The sequence below is a fragment of the Pseudonaja textilis genome, chromosome 7 (assembly GCF_049901715.1).
Source record: "Pseudonaja textilis isolate UNSWEBS1 chromosome 7, rPseTex1.2, whole genome shotgun sequence".
Classification (NCBI taxonomy): Eukaryota; Metazoa; Chordata; class Lepidosauria; order Squamata; family Elapidae; genus Pseudonaja; species Pseudonaja textilis.
Genome location: NC_141996.1, coordinates 50,787,702 through 50,799,550, shown reverse-complemented (window position 1 = coordinate 50,799,550; position 11,849 = coordinate 50,787,702). Strand labels below are relative to the sequence as shown.

At 37.6% G+C, this 11,849-nt stretch overlaps 1 protein-coding gene across 6 annotated transcripts in view; it reads right to left on the bottom strand.

The window, feature by feature from the left end:
• Positions 1-4,655: 4,655 nt before the first annotated feature.
• Positions 4,656-11,849, bottom strand: part of ITSN1 (intersectin 1) — a 93,657-nt gene continuing 86,463 nt past the window's right edge. For 3 of the 6 annotated variants that reach the window (XM_026700560.2, XM_087937584.1, XM_087937583.1), the window contains exons 35-39: positions 9,202-9,323; positions 8,656-8,738; positions 8,489-8,572; positions 7,212-7,385; positions 4,656-6,852 (exon numbers count right to left, since the gene is read on the bottom strand). In XM_026700560.2, the coding sequence (XP_026556345.1) occupies positions 6,704-6,852; positions 7,212-7,385; positions 8,489-8,572; positions 8,656-8,738; positions 9,202-9,323 (612 nt within the window). In that variant the 3' untranslated portion in view covers positions 4,656-6,703. Of the gene's footprint in view, positions 6,853-7,211; positions 7,386-8,482; positions 8,573-8,655; positions 8,739-9,201; positions 9,324-11,849 lie in introns of those variants that run through there. The other 3 variants (XM_087937585.1, XM_087937586.1, XM_087937587.1) reach the window with 3 other exon arrangements.

The window sequence follows — 11,849 nt, the reverse complement described above, 5'->3', positions numbered from 1 at the left end:
TGGTTGTATTTATAGTACTTTTCTGTTAGATTTAATAGTACATCAATATTGATGAATATATATGTCTTTGTCCTGTTTAAGATGCACCTCATTGTAGCTGCTATTTTTTAAAAAAATCTTTCTTCAAAAGTGTGCTCCTGGGAACCCCTAATTGTGAAACTGGCAATGTAGTTAGTGCTACTGGTGTAGCATTCTTAGGCTTTCAGAGCCTACCCTCTCAAAACATCTTGTCTCTCTTTTGGATCATATTTGTAAACCTGATAGACTGGAACCCTAATAGATCAATGTTTTGGGTTGTCTTCGTTTTTTGCTGACTCTTTGCTGTTTTGCTCTTTGTTCTTTCTTATTAATGCAAAACTTTGCTGCCTCTTTCTGTTTTTTTGCTCTTTCCTATTAAGACAAAACTAGCCATTATGCTAAAGATTGCTCTATGCATCTTGCATTGAAAACCATAGTCTTCTAAACGATGTTTGAAAACAAATTTCACTGAATTCCAATGGGTTTAATTTCAAGTGGATACCATATATAATAGATTAAAATCCAGTTGTATCTCAATGACCACATAATGCCTGACGAGATTCTGTGAGGCCAGAATTTCACATTAAATGGCATATATTTGTCAGGGGAATAACTACAACTCTAGCCACAGATCAAGGATATATGGGTTTTCAAGATGGCTGCACACATGGATGCTGTGACTAACCGCTCTTTCTTTCAGTGTGTGGTGTATATGATTCTGTGTGTGTTTTGGATCCCTTCCTTGATTGAATCCTGTGGGGCAAGGAGCATCTATAGTCGGCAAACCTTGTTACAAATTGGACTGAAATGTGAAAAGGCTATTACGGATGATTTTACACATCCTCATAACATACCGAAGGAGGCAGCTAGGCCCCTGGGGGAGCCATGGATCACTATCCCTGTAGGAAGGAGGAAGAGACAGAGAAAGAAGAACAGGAAGAGGAAGAGAGGATGCCATGCTGGTTTTTTTTTTTTAGTCTGAGTAAGTTTCCACACACGCCTTCAATTCCCAGTAGATTTCAATGCAAGATCCCTGACTAACAAAATGGATGAATTAAGGCTACAGATTGCAAAGACTAAATTCAACAAGAACTGCTGTGTTTTGCTAATCACAGAAACTTGGCTCCATTCACTCATTCCTGATGCAGCTGTTGAGCTGGAAGGCTACATAGCTCACCGATAGGAGAGGAGTAGAGATTTTGGCAAGATCAAAGGGGGAAGTTTAAGCCTTTATGTGAACAAAAGCTGGTGTATCAATACAAAGACTGTAGGCAACCACTGCTCCATGAATCTGGAATATATGACTCTTAAATGTAGACCCATATATCTTCTGCGGGAATTCAGCGTGGTTTTGATTACTGCAGCCTATGTCCCACCTGATGCCAATAATACCATAGCTTTGGGATTCTTGTATAATGTTGTTGGTAATGAGCAGAATAAGTATCCTGATGCTGTGCATATCATAGCGGGGGACTTTAATCAAGCTGATTTAAAAGAAGTGCTCCCTAAATTCTATCAGCATGTTAAGTGTGCAAAGTATATACCAACATCAAACATGGCTATAAGGTTATACAATTACCACATTTGGGACAATCAGACTATATGTCACTGTTTTTAGCACCAGCGTACATCCCTCTTAGGGGACGGGCTCTGCCTATAATAAAGACAGTGAAATCTTGGCCAGAAGATGCTTCCCAACAACTTCAGGATTGTTTTGAGAACACAAACTGGGACATCTTTTGCCACCCTGAGCTAGAGGTGCACACTGCAACTGTTCTGTGCTATATCAAACACTGCACAGATGCTATCACTGTGGATAAATACATTAGGATCTATTCTAATCAGAAACCCTGGATGACCAAGGAAGTCCAGCGCCTCTTGCGTGACAGGACCAAGGCCTTTAGGTCTGGTGATGGGGCACAATACAGTGCTGCCAGAGCTAATCTGAAGAAAGGTATTCGGAAGGCCAAGACTGATTATAAGAGGAAAATAGAGGATATTTTTTATAGTAATAACATGAGGCAGGTGTGGCGAGGGATTCAACAAATTACAAACCATCAACCGACCAATGTCATCCCTGCTGAGGGGGGATGCTTCATTGACAGAATAACTGAATCATTTCTTTGCTCGCTTTGAAGTGGAGACATCACAGACAGATAAAACATAACTGCCAGCCAATTGCAGCCCCCACCTCATTGTGGAGGAACAGGAGGTGAGGAGCATTCTGAGGGCAGTGGACCCTAGAAAGGCTGCTGGTCCTGACGGTATATCTGGCTGAGTACTTAAAGACTGTGCTGATCAGTTGGCTGGAGTCTTTACCAGGATCTTCAATCAGTCTTTATCCCAGTCCACTATTCCATCTTGTTTGAAGGTTTCCACCATTGTTCCACTGCCAAAGAAGTTCCCTATCAATAACCTCAACGATTACAGACCAGTGGCACTCACTCCTATCATCATGAAGTGCTTTGAGAAATTGGTCTGCTGGCACATCATTTCTGGTCTTCCGCATACATTAGATAAACACCAGTTTGCATATAGAAAAAATAGATCTACAGAGGACGATATAGCCATCACTCTTCACACTGCTCTGACTCATCTAGAACAGCGGGAGGGCTACGTGAGGATGCTTTTTGTGGATTTTAGTTCTGCGTTTTAACACAATTGTTCCACATAGACTAGCGTCTAAACTTCTGGACCTTGGGCTTTCTAATTCAATTTGCCTTTGGATTATGGATTTCCTGTCTGGCCACTCACAGAGGGTCAGATTAGGTAATCATACCTCCTCAGCCCTTATTCTTAACACTGGTACACCACAGGGTTGCGTGTTGAGTCCCTTACTCTATACTCTTTATGTGCATGACTGCATTCCCACTCACGCTAGTAATACTATTGCTAAATTTTCAAATGATACAATAGTGGTGGGACTTATCTCTGGGGGGGGATGAGTCTGCCTACTGAGATGAGGTGGACCGGTTGCTTTTGTGGTGTGGAGACAATAACTTGGTCTTCAACACCAATAAGACCAAGGAGCTTATAGTGGACTATAGAAGGAACAGATCAGACATCCAGCCCTTGCTTATCAATGGAGACTGAGTGGAGCAAGTAGCCATTTTTAAGTTCCTGGGTGTTACCTTAAAAGAGGACCTGACCTGGGTGCCCACATTGCAGCCCTGGTCAAAAGGGCCCAGCAGAGATTATACTACCTGAGAAAAGAACTGAATGAAAAACTGCTGGTGACCTTCTACCGCTGCACCATAGAAAGCATTTTAACATACTGCACGTCTGTATGGTTTGCCAATTGCACAATGGCAGATAGGAAAGCACTCCAGAGGGTTAATGTCATTGCCCAGAAGATCATTGGTTGCCCTCTTCCCTCTTTGGAAGAGTTTTATAGCTCCCGCTGCATTAAGAAAGCTCAAAACATTCTCAAAAATCCATCTCGTCCTGGGAACCCTTTTTTTCAACTATTACCACCTGGCAGACGGTACAGAATAATAAAAACAAGGACAAACAGGCTGAAAAACAGCTTCTATCCCAGGGCAGTAGCTCTTTTGAATTCTGCTGTCTAGTGCAGTGTTGGTGTGGTGTCGGGGGTTTCCGGTTCAATGTGTGAAGGGTGAAGGATTGTGTTTATTTTCATGGTCATGATCATGATGTGCACTGAAGATGGTGTTTGATTTCGTTGTATGAAGTGCAATGACAACAAAGTAAACTAAAACTAAACTAAACTAAAGGAGGAGGAACTCTTTGGGAATTCAGAATTGCACTGCTTCAAAATTCAACAAGTTTGGTACTCTACGCATTTTGATGTGAAAATGTTCCAGTATTTGGCCTTTGTTTAGGACTCAATGTTCTGCTATAAGAAGAGCATGATAGCTGTGGGGAACAGACAGGAAGCCAACCTTGCTAGGAAGGTTGATGCAAAACTAGGGGGATGGCCACAGAGCGCGGACAGGAAGTTGTCCATGTGGAAATATCACTGACATTGGAAAAGAGACAGACAGTTCTTCCAGGCTGAAGCAAAGGGTTACACGATAAGTCATGTGGATTGTTTGGGATTCATTCTTTTCTAGTATCCATTGTACCTCTCAAAACCAATTAACGTTGGGTACCAAGATACTACTGTACTATATGAATTTATGTGGTGGTGAAAGATGTTGAATGCAAATATTGACAGATCTCTAGATCTGTATTTATCTTTCTAGGACCGCTAATAGTACTAATTGAATAACTAAAAAGAGTTTATATGCTGAACTATGTATTTTTCTTTATAGGTCAGTTGACCTATAAATTTTGAATTATCCATGATAGGTATTAAACCCTTTAGATTTGAATTTTTCTATACACGTCTGGTCTTTTTAGACATAAGTAAATGATTTATTCAAACTTGCCAGAGTATTATTGCTATGTTTACTTATTGACATCCTTTGAATGGGTCTCTATTCTTCAAGTTGTTGGCTTCCTGTTGTCTTCTAAGAATGTGCAGCTAATTTGCTTTGACATCGGAGTAAATGTATCTGCTATTTTTATTGTCCAGTAAGATTTCTCTAAATGAATAAGATTTTTTAAAATCTATGAAAAGAAAACAACAGCCACCTTTGTTAATACCTTCTGAGTTCAAGAATAGCCAAAGAAAGTTAGAACAAAGACATTTAATATTTTCCAGCACTAAGGAATTTTCTTTTTACTTTCTACATAATGTATTATTTTCATGTACATTATATTTAATCAAACGTACTGATACAGAAAAGAGGAAAAGGTGAGCTTAGTACTATTTACATGTGTTAATTCAAACATTTCAAACAACATTGAAAAATAAAAACAAGTGGTTTTTCATTGTGTTGTCAACCAGTTAGTGCTAAATAACTGCATGCCTATTAAGTTAAACTTAGTCTAAAACTTGGTCATTTTAAAGTTTCTAACTAAAGTGTGTTTCTCTGGTCAAAAAATACATAAATATGCCATTTCTGATACAAAATTCAACACTATCTTCAATAAATAAATAGTAAACCAATTCTTAAAAGTATGAAATGTAAACTTCGTTGTTTCTCCAACATATAGGGTTTTTTTTAAAAAAAAAGATTGCTGAAAATAATACAGTGGCTTCCTTGGAAATAATAATACACAGTTTCAAGCACAATTTACATTAATCACCAGACCTCATATACCTATCAAGTATAAAGTTATTCTAATTTCCTAATGGAAATAATAAAGATTTTCTGTGCTAAATAACATTCATCTCCACAGGAAACATGAAAACTGATACCAAAACAACATGCAAAGAACAGCAAAGCCAACAACTCACGAGAACATTGACGTGCTAACAGAACCATCAACATCTCTCATTCTGAAAATCTACAAAAATCCCCTTTACAGCATGATCCTTGGGTATCAAGTGGAATAATTGAAAACACAAACAAAATGAACTTGCACTGACCCAAATTCTTCTGTCAGTGGGTCAAGTTCATTCCAAGTTCTTAAGCAAATAGTCTCTTGTTTAAATGATTTTTAAGCACACTGCTGAATCAAGTTTTTCCTATTTGAAATTGCAGAACGCCAGTGAATGTTTGCATTTGCAGGATAGCAACAGGTTCCTTTGACTGAGATCCCTCACTTTGCAAAATCTCAGCACATCCAATGTTTGGCAGGCCAATCTACAACTATCTTGATGAGTTACAATATGTTGTTACTGTAGTTTCAAAACCATGGAGTATGCTTTCATTTGACTGAGGCACAATGCAGTGTAATAAACTGTCCTGTCTGGATAGTGCAGCCTTGTCTTCATGGACAATGACCGGTTTTGTGAACTAGAGCAACCTTTCCTTACCATTAGATTAATCTCCCAGCAGCAATTTAATAATATTATTGCAAGGTACAGCAACCAAACTGTAGGACTTGTGTGACCCTTTGCTAATTGGATCAACAATCCTTTACAACTCAAGTAAAATACAAATACCTGAAGCATTGATGCATGGATAGAGATTAATCTGTTTGGTGAAAGACACCTAATATTTATATGAGAGGCAACAGGTTTCAGGTCCATTTAAAAGTCTTGCCTGCTAAAGGGAAGGGTTTTAAGTTACTGCACCCTGGACCAGCAATTTATTCTTAATCCACAAAATTTCTGCTTTAACAAATGCTATGAAAAAGCATCCTTCATTTAATCTCCGGAAAACATTCCAGGCTACCTGTCACTTCAACATTTCTTTCTTTCCTCTTTAAAAAAAACATCCAAATATGAACTTCCTAAAAAAAAATCCAAATATCTTACATGGCAAGAATGCATTCATGTTATAAGTATTTTTATATAAATATATTCACAATTTGTTTATATACTACTCTGAGGGGCAATAGGCACAACACTCTAGGATAAATCATTAGAAAGTCCAAAACCCTCTTGACATCACATGCTGCAGGAACCAGGAAAAAGTGCAATCTTTTCTCTACCTTGTCAGAGCACAGACTAAGGTCTGTTATTCTAGAAACCCTGAATACTGCAGCAGAAATTCCACAGAAAACATCAGAACAAAAATAAAACAAAAAATAACATTTTTCTCATAATTTGGAATTCAGTATTGTCAAAAATTAATCTGGCTAATAAGAGTCCATAACATCTGCAGGGCAAGTTATTCATCTCTTCTAAAAGAACTGAGCTATTTCGTAGAAACCTCTCACATTTTCCTTTTTAAGGTTCATCAAACAGCTGCAGATCAAGTCGGACAACTATCTCTCCTGTTGGGACTTCATGCAGGAGAAGACACTTTGTAACTGGTCCCTTTGAGCCTTGGTCTTTCTTAATATCAGCCACACGAATTTCTGTTCGACCCAAGAAATCTGAAATAGGAAACACGCAATTATAACTAATGTGAATATTGGGATCAAGCTGAAAAACAAGCACATCCTGTGCATATTTTATTTCTAGGAAAACTCCACAAAGCAAATAACAATATGCATCAACACAGACCAGTTCAATTTCCTTTCAGTTGCAACTACTTGTATCCTCTTTGGAAGATTCTTGCTATTTAAAGTATACTTTCAATTGATGTCAAGATGTGCTGTAAGAATGAGAAATCTGATGCTTTCCATGCATGCACACTGCCATAAAAACACACTTCTCTCCCCAATGACTCTATAAGTTGAGAAAAGCTGCTCTGAACACAAAACTAAGCTGAAAAATAAGAAGTGCCACTTACCATCAGGAGAGAATTGATCTCTCTCAAACACTGTTATGCACAGCACATCTTGTTCCAAATCTTTGATAAAAAACTGACAGTTAGAATTCCATTTGGGATTGAGAGTGTCCTGTATAGTCTTGGTGATATGACATTGTGACCCCATCGTCACTTCACAATACGGGTTACTCTTTCCTAATAGGGGAATTCACATACAGGATATAGCACTGATTACATATTTGCATCCATGAAGTTAGTAATTTAGTTCTATTCTTTTCACAAGATATCATCATTTGTGTTTAAACAGGGAAATTCACCTGGTATTTTGAGTGTATGAATGCTGCACAATAAAATCTGGCATCCTTCATCATGTTACATGTGACTCACCACTTACAAGCCATATATTAACTATGGTAACTACTAGTATTAAACCCAAATGGCTCGGGCAGTGAATTTCAAGGAGACAATTTTGTCCCGTGGAGAGGGGACAAAGTAGGTATCAATAAATTTCACCTTATCTGCCTGCCTGAAACTGCCCAAAATAGGTGGACTGACTTATGAAACCTATGGAAGCTACTAACATTACAGGTAGTCCTCAATGTATGACCACAACTGAGCCCAATATTTCTATTGCTAAGCGAGACATTTTGTGAAATGAATTTTGCCCCATTTTACAACCTTTCTTGCCACTGTTGTTAGTGAATCACTGCAGTAATTAAGTTAGTAACACGGTTGTTAAGTGAATTCTGGCTTCCCCATTGACTTTGCTCGTCAGAAGGTTGCAAATGGTGATCACCTGACCGGTCCCAGGACACTGCGACCATCATAAATATGAGTCAGTTGCCAAGCGTCTGAATTCTGATCAAGTGACGATGGGAATGATGCATTGGTCGTAAGTGTGAAAAACAGTCACACAAAGAGTCCCTTTTTTAAGTGCTGATGTAGCTTTGAACAGTCATTAAGTGAACTGTTGTAAGTTGAGGACTACCTGTACTTAAAATTATACAGGCTGTAGAGGTCTAGATAGCTATAGGTAAAGATAAAGATGCTCCCGAGCTTAATTCATGAGAAACACATGCACATATGCAAGGTTTTGGCAACAGTGTAGAAGAGGTTTCCTATTGTTGCCTGTCTTGGGTTCCATCACGGTCAATATACTAATCTATAGGAGATATTCAAATGATATTTTTCAAACACTGTAATTTTCTTCTGACAAATTGTTTTACGTTAAGCAGATTAAATAACCTCAGGAGGTACCCTCTGTCACACTGTGGAGAAAAAAAGAATAATGTTCTTACCATGAGATCTGCAGGGCTTCAGTTCAATACCTTCAACAATGTTCACCATTAACCTTCCAATACCTGTTGCCCTTTGGGATCGGACTGTGGCAAGAACAGGCAAGATTCATTATAATATTCTTCTGTTATTTTGGGGAAAACTTAAAACTGTACCCCCAGTGCAGTACCTAAGTATGCTTTTTCCCTCTTCTTCTTCTCTGTTTCTATGTAAAGTTCAGAAGCAGCTTTGATTTTCTGAACCCAAGCTGTCCTTCAGAAAGAGAAGGTGGAAACAAAGTTACCCATTGTCATGTGGGGTATCAGGTAAGCAAATCTGATTGCATGGAAGCATGAACCTATTTTAGCTCTAAATTTTAAAGCCAAACTGAGTGTGATATGAAGGATTTGTGCACAATATCTTCTCCATGAAAAATAAATGATAAGAGAAGGGATTGACAAGCCAGGGAGAGCGAGAGTCTATATTCCATTTTTTTGGTGCTTCTTTTCCCAATTAAAACTACGTCCTGACCAAAGTTGTTATGAAGCATATAAGCATATATGCTTATATATATGTTGCTGTGAAGTCAAAATGGGAGAATGCAAAGTTAAATGTTAATAGCACTCAATGCTATGAGGTAATGAAACAAAGTATATGTGGCACATTTGCATGGTAGAACAAAAAAGAGAACATTCAAAGTCCAGCAATGTTCAGTGCTAATACAATGGTATTTTACCTTTCATTTATACTTTCTGCACGAAGCGTGTAGACTCGATCAATATGTGAGATGTGGAAGATGGGTTCATCCCCAGAAGGATCCGTAGGCAGTTTTACCAAAACCTCATTTAGAAATATAGGCTGCAGAAATATTACGCAACATTCAGTTTAATTTGGAATGAAAGCCTGACAAGAGATGTTAAGCTTGGCACTCAACTGACTGGTATGCTGCTGTATAGATAGTACTTTTCTTTTTTTACATAAAATATATGCCAGTTATCCACTGTAAATCTTTTGTGTATCCACAGGCCGTAACTACTGGTACATTATTTGCAACATATTCATAAAAAAAAACAGACTATCCACTAGGAAAAGATTCAGCAGATTTGCAAAAATACATTTGGTTCTTCTTTCCACAAAGGATGTATACTGATCTGCTCAAGGCAGTAATCATAGGGGCAATACAATACGCAGAATATTATCACTTATACTGAAGTACAGTTGTTATACTATACCTCTAGTTCAATGCTACAAATACCGTCAAAGTAAGGGGATTAAGTGGAAGAATGCCTACATTATATAAAAGACCTGGAGTGCTGATCCCATTTCAAGCTCAGGTTCACCATGAATACCATGGCCAAAACATGAGGAAAAGGCTACTACCACCTCAGAAATACCCAAAACATTTCATTGGTAGTGCAAGACACTGAAAGATATATAACTTCACTGAATAGTTTAAATGGCCCTTTCTCTTTCTATGATTCTGTGATACCCATGATATGATATATGTCCCATAAAACAACTTATATCCTCAAATTTTAAATCTGCATGTTTAACCAATATGTTTATTTTATTATTTTTAGATTTAGCATTAGGTAAATGATGTCCATGATGTTATTTTTCAGGCAACATATCCTGTATTTTATGGGAATCAACTTTAGATGTTTATAAGATATTATGTACATATTCTTTATTTTGTATATTCTCTGTACCTTCGATTTATAAATATTTAATTCTGTTGGGAGTTAACAATCACCACCAGTAACATTCACTATACTAAATCTCTAAGTGGAAAATACTGATTTGATTTAGTTAATTCATCTGAAAACAGGAAGAGATCTCAAAGTAGAGAAAATGTTCTGCCATTTTTATTGCATGTCAGTAGCAAATGTATACTTTTAAACTAAAGCAAATTATTTGTCAAAAGCTTGACATAATTGCTTTAGTTAATTCACTAATATTACCAATCCACAGCTTGTGGGAAAATAAAGATCTGCCAGAGTTAGACTACATGAGAACTGTTGAGAATACTGTATGTTTTTGTTCCATCTCTGCTTCTGGGGTAAACAACACACATAAACACAAACTAGACCAATAAGGAGGACAAGGACATTATTTTCCGTTTAACCTAAAAAGTGGTACATTTATAAACAATCACTAAAGACATTGCAGATTTTTTATTTGAGGAATCAGAAATTGAACACAAGTGTATTTCCATCTTTCCTCCAAACAGTTGGTGAATGCTGACTCGTCTGTAGCCACGAGGGCTAAGCTGAATGAATCATTCCATATCTTGTCTATTCTTAAACATCATAATGTTTAAAGCCAGATGAGCCATACCATTTTTATTAGAACCATTTCACATTAATGTTTCCCTCAAATTCAAACAGTTCTGGGAAGGAAAGAGAAGGTTTTTTGCTAATATCAGGGAAGAGAAAGCAAGCATAAATCACCTTCAAGTCATAATAAAATTTCCTTCCCTGCATCTCCAATTAGTTTTTTTAATTATCCAATACAATTTTAATTATATGTTTAGCAACACTTCTAGCTTGATCCCAAGAAACAAATAAGGGCAATCAGAATGCTTTGGGAACATTAAGGATTGCAATTAACCCTCTAAGTGCCAACATTAGGCTAAGGTGGATTAAGAATGTTCAGTGACTATAAAACATGTGATTTGGTGGGGAGAAGGGTAAGCAGAAGGAAGAGATAGTAAACAAAGGATTAGAGCTGGCTGGCTGTTAGGTATAAAGGATTTATTGCTCAAGCCTATACACAAGAATCTAATCAATTAACATACAATACTAAATTGTCAGTGGAATTCAAGAAGAGTTAAATTTGGACCATTTGTGTGAACATAACAACTCTAGGCTAATGACTTGCTTAACTCCGCCCACAGCTCTGTCTGCTACATTGGCTGGAATATTCTATACTGAATTATTTATTGAAAGCTCTACTTGTATCCACTATTTTCTAATGATGCAGTTTAATTTCTATGTCAAGTTGTCATCATCTTCCTCTCATATGTGAGAGGTATAATTGTGGCTGTGTTTTCACAAGAAAAAAACTGAACTGACATAAGAAAGAATTATGGTAATTGAAAAGATCTGCTGTATGTGTACCTAGCAAAACAAATACATTTAGGTTTATTACAATTTAATGGATATATATGATTTTACTATATAGAGTCACCAGAGCTATCTGGTAGGCCGCAAGAAAATTTTGGTGGGTGGCAGAAAAATCTCACCCCCACAGTACCACCGCAAAGCAATTAATCCAGGCTGTGCAGAAACACAAGGCTGCCCTGCCCACATGGCCCGTGGGAACCCTCCCCGCCCACTCACTCCTTGGCAAACTTGCCTGCTAAATTGCTATTTTTCTAACCAT